We start from the raw sequence: 24,345 nt of genomic DNA, 5'->3' as shown, positions 1-24,345 counted from the left end.
CTGACCATCCTTCATACAGTATAACCCATCCTGCATGTACAGCTAACCCCACTGACCATCCTTCATACAGTATAACCCATACTTCATGTACAGCTAACCCCACTGACCATCCTTCATACAGTATAACCTGTCCTGTACAGCTAACCCCACTGACCATCCTTCATACAGTATAACCTGTCCTGTACAGCTAACCCCACTGACCATCCTTCATACAGTATAACCCATCATTCATTTACAGCTTACCCCACTGACCATCCTTCATGTACAGCTAACCTCACTGACCATCCTTCATACAGTATAACCCATATTTCATGTACAGCTAACCCCACTGACCATCCTTCATACAGTATAACCCATAGTTCCTGTACAGCTAACCCCACTGACCATCCTTCATATAGTATAACCCATCCTTCATGTACAGCTAACCTCACTGACCATCCTTCATGTACAGCTAACCCCACTGACCATCCTTCATACAGTATAACCCATCCTTCATGTACAGCTAACCTCACTGACCATCCTTCATACAGTATAACCTGTCATGTACAGCTAACCCCACTGACCATTATTCATACAGTATAACCAATCCTTCAAGTACAGCTAACCTCACTGACCATCCTTCATGTACAGCTAACCTCACTGACCATCCTTCATGTACAGCTAACCTCACTGACCATCCTTCATGTTTAGCTAACCTCACTGATCATCCTTCATACAGTATAACCCATCCTTCATGTACAGCTTACCCCACTGACCATCCTTCATGTACAGCTAACCTCACTGACCATCCTTCATACAGTATAACATGTCATGTACAGCTAACCCCACTGACCATCCTTCATGTACAGCTAACCCCACTGACCATCCTTCATACAGTATAACCCATCCTTCATGTACAGCTAACCTCACTGACCATCCTTCATACAGTATAACCTGTCATGTACAGCTAACCCCACTGACCATCATTCATACAGTATAACCAATCCTTCAAGTACAGCTAACCTCACTGACCATTCTTCATGTACAGCTAACCTCACTGACCATCCTTCATGTACAGCTAACCTCACTGACCATCCTTCATGTACAGCTAACCTCACTGACCATCCTTCATGTTTAGCTAACCCCACTGATCATCCTTCATACAGTATAACCCATCCTTCATGTACAGCTTACCCCACTGACCATCCTTCATGTACAGCTAACCTCACTGACCATCCTTCATACAGTATAACCCATACTTCATGTACAGCTAACCCCACTGACCGTCCTTCATACAGTATAACCCATAGTTCCTGTACAGCTAACCCCACTGACCATCCTTCATATAGTATAACCCATCCTTCATGTACAGCTAACCTCACTGATCATCCTTCATACAGTATAACCCATCCTTAATGTACAGCTAACTTCACTGACCATCCTTCATGTATAGATAACCTCACTGACCATCCTTCATACAGTATAACCCATCCTTCATGTACAGTTAACCTCACTGACCATCCTTCATGTACAGCTAACCCCACTGACCATCCTTCATACAGTATAACCTGTCATGTACAGCTAACCCCACTGACCATCATTCATACAGTGTAACCAATCCTTCATGTACAGCTAACCTCACTGACCATCCTTCATGTACAGCTAACCCCACTGACCATCCTTCATACAGTATAACCCATCCTTCATGTACTGCTAACCCCACTGACCATCCTTCATACAGTTTAACCCATCCTTTATGTACAGCTAACCCCACTGACCATCCTTCATACAGTATAACCTGTCCTGTACAGCTAACCCCACTGATCATCCTTCATACAGTATGACCTGGCCTGTACAGCTAACCCCACTGACCATCCTTCATACAGTATAACCCATCCTTCATGTATTGCTAACCCCACTGATCATCCTTCATACAGTATAACCTGTACTGTACAGCTAACCTCACTGACCATCCTTCATACAGTATAACCTGTCCTGTACAGCTAACCCCACTGATCATCCTTCATACAGTATGACCTGGCCTGTACAGCTAACCCCACTGACCATCCTTCATACAGTATAACCCATCCTTCATGTATTGCTAACCCCACTGATCATCCTTCATACAGTATAAACTGTACTGTACAGCTAACCCCACTGATCATCCTTCATACAGTATAACCCTTCCTGTACAGCTAACCCCACTGACCATCCTTCATACAGTATAACCTGTCCTGTACAGCTAACCCCACTGACCATCCTTCATACAGTATAACACATCCTTCATGTACAGCTAACCCCACTTACCATCCTTCATACAGTATAACCCATCCTTCATGTACTGCTAACCCCACTGACCATCCTTCATACAGTATAACCCTTCCTGTACAGCTAACCCCACTGACCATCCTTCATGTACAGCTAACCTCACTGACCATCCTTCATACAATATAACCTGTCCTGTACAGCTAACCCCACTGATCATCCTTCCTGTACAGCTAACCCCACTGACCATCCTTCATGTACAGCTAACCTCACTGACCATCCTTCATACAATATAACCTGTCCTGTACAGCTAACCTCACTGACCATCCTTCATACAATATAACCTGTCCTGTACAGCTAACCCCACTGATCATCCTTCATACAGTTTAACCCATCCTTCATGTACAGCTAACCCCACTGACCATCCTTCATACAGTATAACCCACCCTTCATGTTTAGCTAACCCCACTGATCATCCTTCATACAGTATAACCCTTCCTGTACAGCTAACCCCACTGACCATCCTTCATGTACAGCTAACCTCACTGACCATCCTTCATACAATATAACCTGTCCTGTACAGCTAACCCCACTGACCATCCTTCATATAGTATAACCCTTCCTGTACAGCTAACCCCACTGACCATCCTTCATACAGTATAACCCATCCTTCATGTACAGCTCTCCCCACTGACCTTCATTCATGTACAGCGAACCTCACTGACCATCCTTCATACAGTATAACCTGTCCTGTACAGCTAACCCCACTGACCATCCCTCATACAGTATAACCCATCCTTCATGTACAGCTAACCCCACTGACCATCCTTCATACAGTATAACCTGTCCTGTACAGCTAACCCCACTGACCATCCTTCATACAGTATAACCTGTCCTGTACAGCTAACCCCACTGACCATCCTTCATACAGTATAACCCATCCTTCATGTACAGCTAACCCCACTGACCATCCTTCATACAGTATAACCTGTCCTGTACAGCTAACCCCACTGACCATCCTTCATACAGTATAACCTGTCCTGTACAGCTAACCCCACTTACCATCCTTCATACAGTATAACACATCCTTCATGTACAGCTAACCCCACTTACCATCCTTCATACATTATAACCCATCCTTCATGTACAGCTAACCCCACTGACCATCCTTCATACAGTATAATCCATCCTTCATGTACAGCTAACCCCACTGACCATCCTTCATGTACAGCTAACCCCAATGACCATCATTCATACAGTATAACCCATCCTTCATGTACAGCTAACCCTACTGACCATCCTTCATACAGTATAACCTGTCCTGTACAGCTAACCCCACTGATCATCCTTCATACAGTATAACCCATCCTTCATGTACAGCTAACCCCACTGACCATCCTTTTTACAGTAAAACCCACCCTTCATGTACAGCTACCCCACTGACCATCCTTTTTACAGTATAACCTGTCCTGTACAGCTAACCCCACTGATCATCCTTCATACAGTATAACCCATCCTTCATGTACAGCTAACCCCACTGACCATCCTTTTTACAGTATAACCCACCCTTCATGTACAGCTAACCCCACTGACCATCCTTCATGTTCAGCTAACCCCACTGACCATCCTTCATGTACAGCTAACCCCAATGACCATCCTTCATACAGTATAACCCATCCTTCATGTACAGCTAACCCCACTGACCAGCCTTCATACAGTATAACCTGTCCTGTACAGCTAACTCCACTGACCATCCTTCATACAGTATAACCTGTCCTGTACAGCTAACCCCACTGACCATCCTTCATACAGTATAACCCATCTTTCATGTACAGCTAAACCTACTGACCATCCTTCATACAGTATAACCTGTCCTGTACAGCTAACCCCACTGACCATCCTTTATACAGTATAACCTGTCCTGTACAGCTAACCCAACTGACCATCCTTCATACAGTATAACCCATACTTCATGTACAGCTAACCCCACTGATCATCCTTCATACAGTATAACCCATCCTTCATGTACAGCTAACCCCACTGACCATCCTTCATACAGTATAACCCATCCTGCATGTACAGCTAACCCCACTGACCATCCTTCATACAGTATAACCCATACTTCATGTACAGCTAACCCCACTGACCATCCTTCATACAGTATAACCTGTCCTGTACAGCTAACCCCACTGACCATCCTTCATACAGTATAACCTGTCCTGTACAGCTAACCCCACTGACCATCCTTCATACAGTATAACCCATCCTTCATGTACAGCTAACCCCACTGACCATCCTTCATACAGTATAACCCATCCTGCATGTACAGCTAACCCCACTGACCATCCTTCATACAGTATAACCTGTCCTGTACAGCTAACCCCACTGACCATCCTTCATACAGTATAACCTGTCCTGTACAGCTAACCCCACTGACCATCCTTCATACAGTATAACCCATCCTTCATGTACAGCTAACCCCACTGACCATCCTTCATACAGTATAACCCATACTTCATGTACAGCTAACCCCACTGATCATCCTTCATACAGTATAACCCATCCTTCATGTACAGCTAACCCCACTGACCATCCTTCATACAGTATAACCCATCCTGCATGTACAGCTAACCCCACTGACCATCCTTCATGTTCAGCTAACCCCACTGACCATCCTTCATGTACAGCTAACCCCAATGACCATCCTTCATACAGTATAACCCATCCTTCATGTACAGCTAACCCCACTGACCAGCCTTCATACAGTATAACCTGTCCTGTACAGCTAACTCCACTGACCATCCTTCATACAGTATAACCTGTCCTGTACAGCTAACCCCACTGACCATCCTTCATACAGTATAACCCATCTTTCATGTACAGCTAAACCTACTGACCATCCTTCATACAGTATAACCTGTCCTGTACAGCTAACCCCACTGACCATCCTTTATACAGTATAACCTGTCCTGTACAGCTAACCCAACTGACCATCCTTCATACAGTATAACCCATACTTCATGTACAGCTAACCCCACTGATCATCCTTCATACAGTATAACCCATCCTTCATATACAGCTAACCCCACTGACCATCCTTCATACAGTATAACCCATCCTGCATGTACAGCTAACCCCACTGACCATCCTTCATACAGTATAACCCATACTTCATGTACAGCTAACCCCACTGACCATCCTTCATACAGTATAACCTGTCCTGTACAGCTAACCCCACTGACCATCCTTCATACAGTATAACCTGTCCTGTACAGCTAACCCCACTGACCATCCTTCATACAGTATAACCCATCCTTCATGTACAGCTAACCCCACTGACCATCCTTCATACAGTATAACCCATCCTGCATGTACAGCTAACCCCACTGACCATCCTTCATACAGTATAACCTGTCCTGTACAGCTAACCCCACTGACCATCCTTCATACAGTATAACCTGTCCTGTACAGCTAACCCCACTGACCATCCTTCATACAGTATAACCCATCCTTCATGTACAGCTAACCCCACTGACCATCCTTCATACAGTATAACCCATACTTCATGTACAGCTAACCCCACTGATCATCCTTCATACAGTATAACCCATCCTTCATGTACAGCTAACCCCACTGACCATCCTTCATACAGTATAACCCATCCTGCATGTACAGCTAACCCCACTGACCATCCTTCATACAGTATAACCCATACTTCATGTACAGCTAACCCCACTGACCATCCTTCATACAGTATAACCTGTCCTGTACAGCTAACCCCACTGACCATCCTTCATACAGTATAACCTGTCCTGTACAGCTAACCCCACTGACCATCCTTCATACAGTATAACCCATCATTCATGTACAGCTTACCCCACTGACCATCCTTCATGTACAGCTAACCTCACTGACCATCCTTCATACAGTATAACCCATATTTCATGTACAGCTAACCCCACTGACCATCCTTCATACAGTATAACCCATAGTTCCTGTACAGCTAACCCCACTGACCATCCTTCATATAGTATAACCCATCCTTCATGTACAGCTAACCTCACTGACCATCCTTCATGTACAGCTAACCCCACTGACCATCCTTCATACAGTATAACCCATCCTTCATGTACAGCTAACCTCACTGACCATCCTTCATACAGTATAACCTGTCATGTACAGCTAACCCCACTGACCATTATTCATACAGTATAACCAATCCTTCAAGTACAGCTAACCTCACTGACCATCCTTCATGTACAGCTAACCTCACTGACCATCCTTCATGTACAGCTAACCTCACTGACCATCCTTCATGTTTAGCTAACCTCACTGATCATCCTTCATACAGTATAACCCATCCTTCATGTACAGCTTACCCCACTGACCATCCTTCATGTACAGCTAACCTCACTGACCATCCTTCATACAGTATAACATGTCATGTACAGCTAACCCCACTGACCATCCTTCATGTACAGCTAACCCCACTGACCATCCTTCATACAGTATAACCCATCCTTCATGTACAGCTAACCTCACTGACCATCCTTCATACAGTATAACCTGTCATGTACAGCTAACCCCACTGACCATCATTCATACAGTATAACCAATCCTTCAAGTACAGCTAACCTCACTGACCATTCTTCATGTACAGCTAACCTCACTGACCATCCTTCATGTACAGCTAACCTCACTGACCATCCTTCATGTACAGCTAACCTCACTGACCATCCTTCATGTTTAGCTAACCCCACTGATCATCCTTCATACAGTATAACCCATCCTTCATGTACAGCTTACCCCACTGACCATCCTTCATGTACAGCTAACCTCACTGACCATCCTTCATACAGTATAACCCATACTTCATGTACAGCTAACCCCACTGACCGTCCTTCATACAGTATAACCCATAGTTCCTGTACAGCTAACCCCACTGACCATCCTTCATATAGTATAACCCATCCTTCATGTACAGCTAACCTCACTGATCATCCTTCATACAGTATAACCCATCCTTAATGTACAGCTAACTTCACTGACCATCCTTCATGTACAGATAACCTCACTGACCATCCTTCATACAGTATAACCCATCCTTCATGTACAGTTAACCTCACTGACCATCCTTCATGTACAGCTAACCCCACTGACCATCCTTCATACAGTATAACCTGTCATGTACAGCTAACCCCACTGACCATCATTCATACAGTGTAACCAATCCTTCATGTACAGCTAACCTCACTGACCATCCTTCATGTACAGCTAACCCCACTGACCATCCTTCATACAGTATAACCCATCCTTCATGTACTGCTAACCCCACTGACCATCCTTCATACAGTTTAACCCATCCTTTATGTACAGCTAACCCCACTGACCATCCTTCATACAGTATAACCTGTCCTGTACAGCTAACCCCACTGATCATCCTTCATACAGTATGACCTGGCCTGTACAGCTAACCCCACTGACCATCCTTCATACAGTATAACCCATCCTTCATGTATTGCTAACCCCACTGATCATCCTTCATACAGTATAACCTGTACTGTACAGCTAACCCCACTGATCATCCTTCATACAGTATAACCCTTCCTGTACAGCTAACCCCACTGACCATCCTTCATACAGTATAACCTGTCCTGTACAGCTAACCCCACTGACCATCCTTCATACAGTATAACACATCCTTCATGTACAGCTAACCCCACTTACCATCCTTCATACAGTATAACCCATCCTTCATGTACTGCTAACCCCACTGACCATCCTTCATACAGTATAACCCATCCTTCCTGTACAGCTAACCCCACTGACCATCCTTCATGTACAGCTAACCTCACTGACCATCCTTCATACAATATAACCTGTCCTGTACAGCTAACCTCACTGACCATCCTTCATACAATATAACCTGTCCTGTACAGCTAACCCCACTGATCATCCTTCATACAGTTTAACCCATCCTTCATGTACAGCTAACCCCACTGACCATCCTTCATACAGTATAACCCACCCTTCATGTTTAGCTAACCCCACTGATCATCCTTCATACAGTATAACCCTTCCTGTACAGCTAACCCCACTGACCATCCTTCATGTACAGCTAACCTCACTGACCATCCTTCATACAATATAACCTGTCCTGTACAGCTAACCCCACTGACCATCCTTCATATAGTATAACCCTTCCTGTACAGCTAACCCCACTGACCATCCTTCATACAGTATAACCCATCCTTCATGTACAGCTCTCCCCACTGACCTTCATTCATGTACAGCGAACCTCACTGACCATCCTTCATACAGTATAACCTGTCCTGTACAGCTAACCCCACTGACCATCCCTCATACAGTATAACCCATCCTTCATGTACAGCTAACCCCACTGACCATCCTTCATACAGTATAACCTGTCCTGTACAGCTAACCCCACTGACCATCCTTCATACAGTATAACCTGTCCTGTACAGCTAACCCCACTGACCATCCTTCATACAGTATAACCCATCCTTCATGTACAGCTAACCCCACTGACCATCCTTCATACAGTATAACCTGTCCTGTACAGCTAACCCCACTGACCATCCTTCATACAGTATAACCTGTCCTGTACAGCTAACCCCACTTACCATCCTTCATACAGTATAACACATCCTTCATGTACAGCTAACCCCACTTACCATCCTTCATACATTATAACCCATCCTTCATGTACAGCTAACCCCACTGACCATCCTTCATACAGTATAATCCATCCTTCATGTACAGCTAACCCCACTGACCATCCTTCATGTACAGCTAACCCCAATGACCATCATTCATACAGTATAACCCATCCTTCATGTACAGCTAACCCTACTGACCATCCTTCATACAGTATAACCTGTCCTGTACAGCTAACCCCACTGATCATCCTTCATACAGTATAACCCATCCTTCATGTACAGCTACCCCACTGACCATCCTTTTTACAGTATAACCTGTCCTGTACAGCTAACCCCACTGATCATCCTTCATACAGTATAACCCATCCTTCATGTACAGCTAACCCCACTGACCATCCTTTTTACAGTATAACCCACCCTTCATGTACAGCTAACCCCACTGACCATCCTTCATGTACAGCTAACCCCAATGACCATCCTTCATACAGTATAACCCATCCTTCATGTACAGCTAACCCCACTGACCAGCCTTCATACAGTATAACCTGTCCTGTACAGCTAACTCCACTGACCATCCTTCATACAGTATAACCTGTCCTGTACAGCTAACCCCACTGACCATCCTTCATACAGTATAACCCATCTTTCATGTACAGCTAAACCTACTGACCATCCTTCATACAGTATAACCTGTCCTGTACAGCTAACCCCACTGACCATCCTTTATACAGTATAACCTGTCCTGTACAGCTAACCCAACTGACCATCCTTCATACAGTATAACCTGTCCTGTACAGCTAACACCACTGACCATCCTTCATACAGTATAACCCACCCTTCACGTACAGCTAACCCCACTGACCATCCTTCATACAGTATAAGCCCACTGACCATCCTTCATACAGTATAACCTGTCCTGTACAGCTAACCCCACTGACCATCATTCATACAGTATAACCCATCCTTCATGTACAGCTAACCCCACTGACCATCCTTCATACAGTATAACCCATCCTTCCTGTACAGCTAACCCCACTGACCATCCTTCATGTATAGCTAATCCCACTGACCATCCTTCATGTACAGCTAACCCCACTGACCATCCTTCATACATTATAACCCTTCCTGTACAGCTTACCCCACTGACCATCCTTCATGTACAGCTATCCCCACTGACCATCCTTCATGTACAGCTAACCCCCCTGACCATCATTCATACAGTATAACCCATCCTTCATGTACAGCTAACCCTACTGACCATCCTTCATACAGTATAACCCATCCCTCATGTACAGCTAACCCCACCGACCATCCTTCATACAGTATAACCCATCCTTCATGTACAGCTAACCCCACTGACCTACCTTCATACATTATTACCTGTCCTGTTCAGCTAACCCCACTGACCATCCTTCATACAGTATAACCTGTCCTGTACAGCTAACCCAACTGACCATCCTTCATACAGTATAACCTGTCCTGTACAGCTAACCCCACTGACCATCCTTCATACAGTATAACCCATCCTTCATGTACAGCTAACCCTACTGACCATACTTCATGCAGTATAACCCATCCTTCATATACAGCTAACCCCACTGACCATCCTTCATACAGTATAACCTGCCCTGTACTGCTAACCCAACTGACCATCCTTCATACAGTATAGCCTGTCCTGTACAGCTAACCCCACTGACCATCCTTCATACAGTATAACCCATCCTTCATGTACAGCTAACCCTACTGACCATCCTTCATACAGTATAACCCACCCTTCATGTACAGCTAACCCCACTGACCATCCTTCATACAGTATAACCCATCCTTCCTGTACAGCTAACTCCACTGACCATCCTTCATGTAAAGCTAACCCCACTGATCATCCTTCATACATTATAACCCTTCCTGTACAGCTTACCCCACTGACCATCCTTCATGTACAGCTATCCCCACTGACCATCCTTCATGTACAGCTAACCCCCCTGACCATCCTTCATACAGTATAACCCATCCCTCATGTACAGCTAACCCCACTGACCATCCTTCATACAGTATAACCCATCCTTCATGTACAGCTAACCCCACTGACCATCCTTCATACAGTATAACCCACCCTTCATGTACAGCTAACCCCACTGACCACCCTTCATACAGTATAACCTGTCCTGTACAGCTAACCCAACTGACCATCCTTCATACAGTATAACCTGTCCTGTACAGCTAACCCCACTGACCATCCTTCATACAGTATAACCCATCCTTCATGTACAGCTAACCCTACTGACCATCCTTCATACAGTATAACCCACCCTTCATGTACAGCTAACCCCACTGACCATCCTTCATACAGTATAACCCATCCTTCCTGTACAGCTAACCCCACTGACCATCCTTCATGTATAGCTAACCCCACTGACCATCCTTCATGTACAGCTAACCCCACTGACCATCCTTCATAGAGTATAACCCATCCTTCATGTTCAGCTAAACCTACTGACCATCCTTCATACAGTATAACCCATCCTTCCTGTACAGCTAACCCCACTGACCATCCTTCATGTATAGCTAACCCCACTGACCATCCTTCATACAGTATAACACTTCCTGTACAGCTAACCCCACTGACCTGTGTGGCTCAGTCGGTAGAGCATGGTGCTTGCAACGCCAAGCGTCGTGGGTTCGATTCCCGCTGGGGCCACCCATATGTAAAAGTAGTGGCCCCAGCCGACTTGTAATTCGCTTTGGACAAAAGCGTCTGCTAAATGGGATATATTATGTATAGCTAACCCCACTGACCCTCCTTTATGTACAGCTAACCCCACTGACCATCCTTCATACATTATAGCCCTTCATGTACAGCTTACCCCACTGACCATCCTTCATGTACAGCTATCCCCACTTACCATCCTTCATGTACAGCTAACCCCCCTGACCATCATTCATACAGTATAACCCATCCTTCATGTACAGCTAACCCTACTGACCATCCTTCATACAGTATAACCTATCCCTCATGTACAGCTAACCCCACTGACCATCCTTCATACAGTATAACCCATCCTTCATGTACATCTAACCCCACTGACCATCCTTCATACAGTATAACCCACCCTTCATGTACAGCTAACCCCACTGACCATCCTTCATACAGTATAACCTGTCCTGTACAGCTAACCCAACTGACCATCCTTCATACAGTATAACCTGTCCTGTACAGCTAACCCCACTGACCATCCTTCATACAGTATAACCCATCCTTCATGTACAGCTAACCCTACTGACCATCCTTCATACAGTATAACCCACCCTTCATGTACAGCTAACCCCACTGACCATCCTTCATACAGTATAACCCATCCTTCCTGTACAGCTAACCCCACTGACCATCCTTCATACAGTATAACCTGTCCTGTACAGCTAACCCCACTGACCATCCTTCATACAGTATAACCCATCGTTCCTGTACAGCTAACCTCACTGACCATCCTTCATGTTTAGCTAACCCCACAGATCATCCTTCATACAGTATAACCCTTCCTGTACAGCTAACCCCACTGACCATCCTTCATGTAGTATAACCCTTCCTGTACAGCTAACCCCACTGACCATCCTTCATACAGTATAACCTGTCCTGTACAGCTAACCCCACTGACCATCCTTCATACAGTATAACCCACCCTTCATGTACAGCTAACCCCACTGACCATCCTTCATACAGTATAACCTGTCCTGTACAGCTAACCCAACTGACCATCCTTCATACAGTATAACCTCTCCTGTACAGCTAACCCCACTGACCATCCTTCATACAGTATAACCCATCCTTCATGTACAGCTAACCCCACTGATCATCCTTCATACATTATAACCCTTCCTGTACAGCTTACCCCACTGACCATCCTTCATGTACAGCTATCCCCACTGACCATCCTTCATGTACAGCTAACCCCCCTGACCATCCTTCATACAGTATAACCCATCCCTCATGTACAGCTAACCCCACTGACCATCCTTCATACAGTATAACCCATCCTTCATGTACAGCTAACCCCACTGACCATCCTTCATACAGTATAACCCACCCTTCATGTACAGCTAACCCCACTGACCACCCTTCATACAGTATAACCTGTCCTGTACAGCTAACCCAACTGACCATCCTTCATACAGTATAACCTGTCCTGTACAGCTAACCCCACTGACCATCCTTCATACAGTATAACCCATCCTTCATGTACAGCTAACCCTACTGACCATCCTTCATACAGTATAACCCACCCTTCATGTACAGCTAACCCCACTGACCATCCTTCATACAGTATAACCCATCCTTCCTGTACAGCTAACCCCACTGACCATCCTTCATGTATAGCTAACCCCACTGACCATCCTTCATGTACAGCTAACCCCACTGACCATCCTTCATGTACAGCTAACCCCACTGACCATCCTTCATGTACAGCTAACCCCACTGACCATCCTTCATAGAGTATAACCCATCCTTCATGTTCAGCTAAACCTACTGACCATCCTTCATACAGTATAACCCATCCTTCCTGTACAGCTAACCCCACTGACCATCCTTCATGTATAGCTAACCCCACTGACCATCCTTCATACAGTATAACACTTCCTGTACAGCTAACCCCACTGACCTGTGTGGCTCAGTCGGTAGAGCATGGTGCTTGCAACGCCAAGCGTCGTGGGTTCGATTCCCGCTGGGGTCACCCATATGTAAAAGTAGTGGCCCCAGCCGACTTGTAAGTCGCTTTGGACAAAAGCGTCTGCTAAATGGGATATATTATGTATAGCTAACCCCACTGACCCTCCTTTATGTACAGCTAACCCCACTGACCATCCTTCATACATTATAGCCTTTCATGTACAGCTTACCCCACTGACCATCCTTCATGTACAGCTATCCCCACTTACCATCCTTCATGTACAGCTAACCCCCCTGACCATCATTCATACAGTATAACCCATCCTTCATGTACAGCTAACCCTACTGACCATCCTTCATACAGTATAACCTATCCCTCATGTACAGCTAACCCCACTGACCATCCTTCATACAGTATAACCCATCCTTCATGTACATCTAACCCCACTGACCATCCTTCATACAGTATAACCCACCCTTCATGTACAGCTAACCCCACTGACCATCCTTCATACAGTATAACCTGTCCTGTACAGCTAACCCAACTGACCATCCTTCATACAGTATAACCTGTCCTGTACAGCTAACCCCACTGACCATCCTTCATACAGTATAACCCATCCTTCATGTACAGCTAACCCTACTGACCATCCTTCATACAGTATAACCCACCCTTCATGTACAGCTAACCCCACTGACCATCCTTCATACAGTATAACCCATCCTTCCTGTACAGCTAACCCCACTGACCATCCTTCATACAGTATAACCTGTCCTGTACAGCTAACCCCACTGACCATCCTTCATACAGTATAACCCATCGTTCCTGTACAGCTAACCTCACTGACCATCCTTCATGTTTAGCTAACCCCACAGATCATCCTTCATACAGTATAACCCTTCCTGTACAGCTAACCCCACTGACCATCCTTCATGTAGTATAACCCTTCCTGTACAGCTAACCCCACTGACCATCCTTCATACACTATAACCTGTCCTGTACAGCTAACCCCACTGACCATCCTTCATACAGTATAACCCACCCTTCATGTACAGCTAACCCAACTGACCATCCTTCATACAGTATAACCTCTCCTGTACAGCTAACCCCACTGACCATCCTTCATACAGTATAACCCATCCTTCATGTACAGCTAACCCCACTGACCATCCTTCATACAGTATAACCCATCCTTCATGTACAGCTAACCCCACTGACCATCCTTCATACAGTATAACCCATCCTTCATGTACAGCTAACCCCACTGACCATCCTTCATACAGTATAACCTGTCCTGTACAGCTAACCCAACTGACCATCCTTCATACAGTATAACCTGTCCTGTACAGCTAACCCCACTGACCATCCTTCATACAGTATAACCCATCCTTCATGTACTGCTAACCCTACTGACCATACTTCATACAGTATAACCCATCCTTCATGTACAGCTAACCCCACTGACCATCCTTCATACAGTATAACCTGTCCTGTACAGCTAACCCAACTGACCATCCTTCATACAGTATACCCTGTCCTGTACAGCTAACCCCACTGACCATCCTTCATACAGTATAACCCATCCTTCATGTACAGCTAACCCTGCTGACCATCCTTCATACAGTATAACCCACCCTTCATGTACAGCTAACCCCGCTGACCATCCTTCATACAGTATAACCCACCCTTCATGTACAGCTAACCCCACTGACCATCCTTCATACAGTATAACCTGTCCTGTACAGCTAACCCAACTGACCATCCTTCATACAGTATAACCTGTCCTGTACAGCTAACCCCACTGACCATCCTTCATACAGTATAACCCATCCTTCATGTACAGCTAACCCTACTGACCATCCTTCATACAGTATAACCCACCCTTCATGTACAGCTAACCCCACTGACCATCCTTCATACAGTATAACCCATCCTTCCTGTACAGCTAACCCCACTGACCATCCTTCATACAGTATAACCTGTCCTGTACAGCTAACCCCACTGACCATCCTTCATACAGTATAACCCATCGTTCCTGTACAGCTAACCTCACTGACCATCCTTCATGTTTAGCTAACCCCACAGATCATCCTTCATACAGTATAACCCTTCCTGTACAGCTAACCCCACTGACCATCCTTCATACAGTATAACCTGTCCTGTACAGCTAACCCAACTGACCATCCTTCATACAGTATAACCTGTCCTGTACAGCTAACCCCACTGACCATCCTTCATACAGTATAATCCATCCTTCATGTACAGCTAACCCCACTGACCATCCTTCATACAGTATAACCCACCCTTCATGTACAGCTAACCCCACTGACCATCCTTCATACAGTATAACCCATCCTTCATGTACAGCTAACCCCACTGACCATCCTTCATACAGTATAACCTGTCCTGTACAGCTAACCCAACTGACCATCCTTCATACAGTATAACCTGTCCTGTACAGCTAACCCCACTGACCATCCTTCATACAGTATAACCCACCCTTCATGTACAGCTAACCCCACTGACCATCCTTCATACAGTTTAACCCATCCTTCATGTACAGCTAACCCCACTGACCATCCTTCATACAGTATAACCCATCCTTCCTGTACAGCTAACCCCACTGACCATCCTTCATGTATAGCTAACCCCACTGACCATCCTTCATGTATAGCTAACCCCACTGACCATCCTTCATAGAGTATAACCCATCCTTCATGTACAGCTAAACCTACTGACCATCCTTCATACAGTATAACACTTCCTGTACAGCTAACCCCACTGACCATCCTTCATGTATAGCTAACCCCACTGACCCTCCTTTATGTACAGCTAACCCCACTGACCATCCTTCATACATTGTAACCCTTCCTGTACAGCTTACCCCACTGACCATACTTCATGTACAGCTATCCCCACTTACCATCCTTCATGTACAGCTAACCCCCCTGACCATCATTCATACAGTATAACCCATCCTTCATGTACTGCTAACCCTACTGACCATCCTTCATGCAGTATAACCCATCCCTCATGTACAGGTAACCCCACTGACCATCCTTCATACAGTATAACCTGTCCTGTACAGCTAACCCAACTGACCATCCTTCATGTACAGCTTACCCCACTGACCATCCTTCATGTACAGCTATCCCCACTGACCATCCTTCATGTACAGCTAACCCCCCTGACCATCCTTCATACAGTATAACCCATCCTTCATGTACAGCTAACCCCACTGACCATCCTTCATACAGTATAACCCACCCTTCATGTACAGCTAACCCCACTGACCATCCTTCATACAGTATAACCTGTCCTGTACAGCTAACCCAACTGACCATCCTTCATACAGTATAACCTGTCCTGTACAGCTAACCCCACTGACCATCCTTCATACAGTATAACCCATCCTTCATGTACAGCTAACCCTACTGACCATCCTTCATACAGTATAACCCACCCTTCATGTACAGCTAACCCCACTGACCATCCTTCATACAGTATAACCCATCCTTCCTGTACAGCTAACCCCACTGACCATCCTTCATGTACAGCTAACCCCACTGACCATCCTTCATAGAGTATAACCCATCTTTCATGTACAGCTAAACCTACTGACCATCCTTCATACAGTATAACCCATCCTTCCTGTACAGCTAACCCCACTGACCATCCTTCATGTTTAGCTAACCCCACTGACCCTCCTTTATGTACAGCTAACCCCACTGACCATCCTTCATACATTATAACCCTTCCTGTACAGCTTACCCCACTGACCATCCTTCATGTACAGCTATCCCCACTGACCATCCTTCATGTACAGCTAACCCTACTGACCATCCTTCATACAGTATAACCCATCCCTCATGTACAGCTAACCCCACTGACCATCCTTCATACAGTATAACCCATCCTTCATGTACAGCTAACCCCACTGACCTACCTTCATACAGTATAACCTGTCCTGTTCAGCTAACCCCACTGACCATCCTTCATACAGTATAACCTGTCCTGTACAGCTAACCCAACTGACCATCCTTCATACAGTATAACCTGTCCTGTACAGCTAACCCCACTGACCATCCTTCATACAGTATAACCCATCCTTCATGTACAGCTAACCCTACTGACCATACTTCATACAGTATAACCCATCCTTCATGTACAGCTAACCCCACTGACCATCCTTCATACAGTATAACCCATCCTTCATGTGCAGCTAACCCCACTGACCATCCTTCATACTGTATAACCTGTCCTTTACAGCTAACCCAACTGACCATCCTCCATACAGTATAACCTGTCCTGTACAGCTAACCCCACTGACCATCCTTCATACAGTATAACCCATCCTTCATGTACAGCTAAACCTACTGACCATCCTTCATACAGTATAACCCATCCTTCCTGTACAGCTAACCCCACTGACCATCCTTCATGTATAGCTAACCCCACTGACCATCCTTCATACAGTATAACACTTCCTGTACAGCTAACCCCACTGACCATCCTTCATGTATAGCTAACCCCACTGACCCTCCTTTATGTACAGCTAACCCCACTGACCATCCTTCATACAGTATAACCTTGTACCTGTACAGCTAACCCCACTTACCATCCTTCATGAAAAGCTTATCCCACTGACCATCCTTCATGTACAGCTAACCCCACTGACCATCCTTCATACAGTATAACCCTTCCTGTACAGCTAACCTCACTGACCATCCTTCATGTATAGCTAACCCCACTGACTGTCCTTCATACAGTATAACCCTTCATGTACAGCTAACCCCACTGACCATCCTTCATGTATAGCTAACCCCACTGACCATCCTTCATGTATAGCTAACCCCACTGACCATCATTCATACAGTATAACCCACCCTTCATGTACAGCTAACCCCACTGACCATCCTTCATACAGTATAACCCTTCCTGTACAGCTAACCCCACTGACCATCCTTCCTGTACAGCTCACCCCACTGACCCTCCTTCCTGTACAGCTCACCCCACTGACCATCCTTCATCCCCACATGTCTTAAACTCCACCCAGTAATGTGTTAGTGTGTCTCTCTTTCTCAATATGTTTCTTTCTCCTTTCTGTCAGAGTCCATATTTAGCAGTAGCTGTGCGATGGTCTCCAAATCGACCAATGAAAAGCTCAAACAGGGCATCGCCGTACGGTTCCATGGAGAGGAAGGAATGGTGGGTATTATCAGTGTCTGTTTGACCTAGGTTTAAATAGTATTTAAAATACTTTAGTTTAGGAACTCTTGATTGAACTTGCCTAGCGCAATGGAAACAATGGAATAGTTCCCAAAATGGAAAGGGAATAGGTCACAATCTCAAATGGACCCACACTTAGTCCTGGCAACTCTTCATTAGTGTACTATACAGGAAATAGGGTCCCATGTTAGTACATGTTCATTTAGCAGTGGACCTTTAGTTGACCTGTGACCTTTGTGTTCCAGGGCCAGGGCGTGGTGAGGGAGTGGTTTGACGTCCTGTCCAATGAGATCATCAATGCAGACTACGGCCTCTTCACCCAGTCAGCGGACGGTGAGACACCTTTCGATTGGCTGATGAGATGTTGTTTGTGTAAACTGTGTTTTTTTTAAACTGTAATTGAGGGTGTATTTTCTTCCCTCACTGTTTAAAAAAAAATGTTGTTACCTTGCATCATGATCCAAATACTTTGTTGGTTAATTATACGTCTGTGACTGAAATGTTTTCCTTTCTCGCATCAAAATACAAGTACTTATTCAAGATGGGTAGGCTTAACTGGTATTTATTTGTGTGTGTGTGTGTGTGTGTGTGTCTCTCTATCTCACAGGCACCACGTTCCAGCCCAACAGTAACTCGTCAGTGAACCCTGATCATCTGAACTACTTCCGGTTTGCGGGTCAGATCCTGGGGTTGGCTCTTTACCACCGTCAGCTGGTCAACATCTACTTCACCCGCTCCTTCTACAAACACATACTGGGTAACACACACCTCACACACACGTTCTACAGTGGGTTGTTAACATGATGTAATGTGCGTTCAGGAATCCCAGTGAACTACCAGGGTGTATCCTCTGCTTGAGCAGGTTGTTACATTTGTAACTGGGTTATAATACAGTTGTTTTTTTACGGGGATATTACAGTGACGCTACAGGGTTGTAACGGTATGGGTGCTGTCTGTGTGTCCAGGCATCCCAGTGAACTACCAGGACGTGTCGTCCATCGATCCAGAGTATGCCAAGAATCTGCAGTGGATCCTGGACAACGACATCAGTGACCTGGGACTGGAGCTCACCTTCTCTGTGGAAACAGACGTGTTCGGCGCCATGGAGGAGGTGCCACTCAAACCTGGTGGGACTAGCATCATTGTCACCCAGGACAACAAGGTGAGCCAGCCTATCACAGAAGGAGGATCTGAAACTCCTAACCCCTAGCATTTTGTTGTTACTCTCAACATCAACTAGGTGAGAATAGCAGATGATTTTTAATTTAATTTGACCTTTATTTAACCAGGCAAGTCAGTTAAGAACAAATTCTTATTTTCAATGACGGCCTAGGAACAGTGGGTTAACTGCCTGTTCAGGGGCAGAACGACAGAATTGTACCTTGTCGGCTCGGGGGTTTGAACTTGCAACCTTCCGGTTACTAGTCCAGCGCTCTAACCACTAGGCTACCCTGCCGCCCCAAATTGACAGGTCAAGCAGAAGGAAGTTGTGATGTAGACTGCGCCCCCTGTATTCTCTAACACGTATGATCTTATATGATTACTATGTCATGTGTATAGGATGTGTGTACAGCTGGCCTGCAGGTGGTAATGTTCTGTAAGGAAGAAGCCAGTGAAACGTGACGGCGTTAGAGGGCTGTCCAAAGATCAACCAGACTCTACGTAGTGATCGTTCCCTATATAAACCTCTCTCTTCTCTCTCTCACTCAGGCAGAGTATGTCCAGTTGGTAACAGAGTTGAGGATGACTCGAGCCATCCAACCCCAGATAAATGCTTTCCTGCAAGGGTTCCACACCTTCATTCCCCCCTCCCTCATCCAGCTCTTTGATGAATATGAATTGGTTAGTGTCCTTGCTTTTCCTCCCTTCTACTTTACCTCTCCTCTCTCTTTTTTTCTCTCTCTTCCTCTCTTCTCTCCTCTCTACTGTCATCAACTCCCTTCTCCTTCACCTCTTCTCTCTCTTCTTCTCTCTTTTCCTCTCTACTGTCATCAACTCCCTTCTCCTTCACCTGTCCTCTCTCTCCTCTCTCTCTTTTCCTCTCTACTGTCCTCAACTCCCTTCTCCTCACCTCTCTTTCTCTGTTCTCAACCCCTCTTGCCCATTATATTTTATTCTCCTCCTCTGCTCTCGCCTGCTTGCCTAGCGGGATCTGATGTCTGATGCAGGGATTGATTGACCTTGTCTGGCTCGGTGTGTGTCAATGGGATGTTGGGGTCACCTTGAGGCCTCTCGCCATCGCCCGGCTCAGATCAGATTTGTTTCTGTGTGTGTCAGCAAAATCCATGTCCTCACGAGTTCCTGGATCGATAGGGTACCATGGCGATTATCTGGCGCGCCGTGTGTTATTGGACATGTGTGTGCAGGTACAAGCCTCGGTCACGCAGTCACAGCACGCCTGCTGACAACACTCAGACTCAGTGGGGAGGAGAGTTTCTCTGCTCTGTTTACCACTGGACCACCTGTGTTCAGTTGCGTTAGAAAAACACCCTTGTGTCTTTGACAACATGATTTTGAACAGAAGAAGCATTAAGTTGTGTTTTATAAGTCTGTTGTGTATGATCCATGTGTCCTGACTACTACTCCATTTAACCTCTCTGTGTGTGTGTGTGTGTCTGTCTGTGTGGGTGTCTGTATGTCTGTCTGTCTCTGTATGGGTGTCTGTCTGTGTGGGTGCAGGAGCTGTTGCTGTCTGGGATGCCAGAGATCGATGTGCAGGACTGGCACAGGAACACAGAATACACCAGTGGCTATGACCTGGAGGAACCTGTCATCCAGGTGAGTTAGCTCTCACCAGGCAGGACTCTTTTTTTGAATGTAACACCACCTCATCAGAGCGGAGGAACCTTTTTACTGGAACACCTCCAAATCAGAGAGATGTACCACAGGCTTGGCTGATCCTACAGAGATCTTAACACCTCCTCCCAGGCTGGCTTAGTGGTTTAAAGTTGATTCTCTTGTCAGATTCTCTTATCTCACAGTGGTTTTCATTTGGCTTAATGTGGATTCTCTTGTCTTGTAGTGGTTCTGGAAGGTGGTAGAAAGCCTTACCCAAGAGGAGAGGGTCCTACTGTTGCAGTTTGTCACTGGCAGGTGAATTTCTAATAGTGTATGTGTGTGTGGCAGGTGAGTTTCTCACAGTAATTCCCTTATAAGAACTGTCCTGTCTAATTCCTCTCTCATGTCCCTGTCAGTTCCAGGGTACCTCATGGTGGCTTTGCCTTTCTGATGGGAGGTAGTGGCTTACAGAAGTTCACTATTGCCTCTGTACCATACACATCAAACCTACTGCCTACCTCCAGCACCTGGTAAGGACCACACGCACACACACACACACATGTCACTCACACATGAGAGAGAGCAGCATGCAGAAAAAGCACTAGAGGGCAGTATGGTTCCTCTGACTCCTTTGCCTCTGGAGTTGCCATCAATCTGCAGTGAACCACAAGATACTACATTGACCATGATGTTTCTCCCACAGCATCAACATGATGAAACTCCCAGAATACCCCAGCCAGGAGGTCCTGCGGGACAGGCTGCTGGTCGCACTGCATTGTGGGAGTTACGGGTACACCATGGCGTGACGCTGGCTGCAGCTACGTCTCAGCGGGACTCCTCTGGTCCATGCACACGAGAGTGCGCGCGTGTGTGTGTGTGTGTGTGTGCGCTTTGGCATGGACACATCAGTGCAAGGAATCCATCCAACACTTCCTAATCCAAACATATTTCACCTATCTATGTGGCATATTTCACCTATCTATGTGGCAGTTTGTTTTAGCTGGGTAGATTCTATTCTACAGCCAGAGCTAGCTATGATTTGTATAAGATAAACAAGCTCCCTGTCATTTCAACCCAATTGAAGGAAAAGGAAATGTGATACCCCTGATTTCACTCTGAACTGCCAAAAACATGTTACCATGGTCACAACAACAACTTATCCACTAGACTGGCTGCACAGCATCCCTCCCATGGCATGAAGCCAGTCATCTGCCTTCCTTTTAGTCTCTCTCCTTTGGCATTCTTCTCCTGTAACATGGTAATATGGAATGATCTGGTTGGTGTGTATTTCAAATTTAAGGGGGAGTCTATAATGATATTACTGTAAGAGGCTGTGGCCAGGTAGTTTTACATGTGTTTACCAGGGAGGTAGTTGTAAAAAGGTGGCAAAGATTCTAGCCTGCAAGTAACATAAACACTAATGCAAAAATTGCTAATTTGTCCTAGGAATAGGTACATAAATGATTCCCCAAATGAATAGAAGCGTTAACGGTGCTTACAGGCGTTTACCCCCCGCTACAGTACATCCCTGATCTTCACAGATGCCTAACCACAACTCCCTCACCCTATAAGGTGCATGTCTCATGGCTCTACTTTGTGAGGTTCTTCAGTTTAGTGTCATTCTGTTGTGTTAGTCTGTCATCTGCAGCTGTATCTCCGTGTCCTTGTAGTGATCATCAGGGCCCAGTTTTTCAAAAGTTATCTATCCGGATTTCGCCTATTGGATAGCATTAAATGCACAGAAATAGAACGAATAGAACAGACGAATCATCGACTTCTAGTCATTCTATTTATATGTATTTAATCCTATCAGGTTAGAAAACGTTTGGAAAACTGGGCCCAGTAGTCAGTCATCCCTTTCTATTGTATCTGACTGGCAGGACTCTCTGGGTGCATCCCAAATGGATCCGTAGTTCCTGTATAGTGCACTACTTTTGACCAGAGCCCTATGGGCCCTGATCAAAAGTAGCGCAGTATGAAGGGAATAGGGTACCATTTGGGATGCAGCCTCTGCTTACCATGTTGTATTTCTCTCAGCTCAGTCGACTTGAAGGTTAGAGGAGCACTACAGTATATAGAGCTAAGTGAAAGGTTTGGTCAGCAGTGCCAAAAAGGAGAGCCAGTTTGATTTTGATTGCTTTTTTGTTTTTATCCTACCTGAACATTATGGTGGAACATGTTCTAAAAAGGGATAGAATCATATCATGACTTGACATATCATGACTTGACATATCATGACTTGACATATCATGAATGTAGCTAAGAAATGTTTTATTGTTGATCCATGATTTAAATGACTCTACTTCTTTACAATGATGTGGGAATGTAAATACTTATATTTCATATTATTTATCACTATTGTTTTAAATGTATGACTTGTTTTGCAATTGTAATCAGATGTTGTATTGTATACAGAGCCTTTATAGATATTTCTGCAAATTACTCAAAAACAAAGTATGTATTTTACCATAAACATAATACATTGTTTAAACTTTGAGATTGTATCCCCCCCATACACAAACTATTAGTGAGTGATTGTGGGAGAGCATTGAGCAATTCCCAAGCTTGTGTGAGTGAGGGCATGCTGGTAAAGTGCATAGTGGGTGGAGTTGTGTGTGTCTGGACGTATGTTCCCTCAGCATGTGCTGTGTTTGTTCACAGGCTGAGATCAGCAGGGCTACCTGTGCTAAACGGTTTCCTCAGCACTCTCTCAAACACAACCTCTGTTCCATCTCTCTCAGACAGACACA

General features: G+C 45.3%; 1 protein-coding gene across 6 annotated transcripts in view; it reads left to right on the top strand.

Moving 5' to 3' along the window:
- hace1 (HECT domain and ankyrin repeat containing E3 ubiquitin protein ligase 1) overlaps positions 1-24,092 on the top strand; it is a 40,060-nt gene extending 15,968 nt beyond the window's left edge. For 5 of the 6 annotated variants that reach the window (XM_064945996.1, XM_064945992.1, XM_064945995.1 and 2 more), the window contains exons 16-24: positions 18,699-18,796; positions 19,063-19,150; positions 19,425-19,574; positions 19,783-19,979; positions 20,528-20,659; positions 21,497-21,595; positions 21,840-21,910; positions 22,012-22,125; positions 22,299-24,092. In XM_064945996.1, the coding sequence (XP_064802068.1) occupies positions 18,699-18,796; positions 19,063-19,150; positions 19,425-19,574; positions 19,783-19,979; positions 20,528-20,659; positions 21,497-21,595; positions 21,840-21,910; positions 22,012-22,125; positions 22,299-22,401 (1,052 nt within the window). In that variant the 3' untranslated portion in view covers positions 22,402-24,092. Of the gene's footprint in view, positions 1-18,698; positions 18,797-19,062; positions 19,151-19,424; positions 19,575-19,782; positions 19,980-20,527; positions 20,660-21,496; positions 21,596-21,839; positions 21,911-22,011; positions 22,126-22,298 lie in introns of those variants that run through there. The other variant, XM_064945994.1, reaches the window with a different exon arrangement.
- Positions 24,093-24,345: the final 253 nt, after the last annotated feature.

Source organism: Oncorhynchus masou, chromosome 29 (genome assembly GCF_036934945.1).
Source record: "Oncorhynchus masou masou isolate Uvic2021 chromosome 29, UVic_Omas_1.1, whole genome shotgun sequence".
NCBI classification, from domain to species: Eukaryota; Metazoa; Chordata; class Actinopteri; order Salmoniformes; family Salmonidae; genus Oncorhynchus; species Oncorhynchus masou.
Note: the sequence above shows the minus strand (reverse complement) of the source record. Positions and strands in the feature narration are given on the sequence as shown.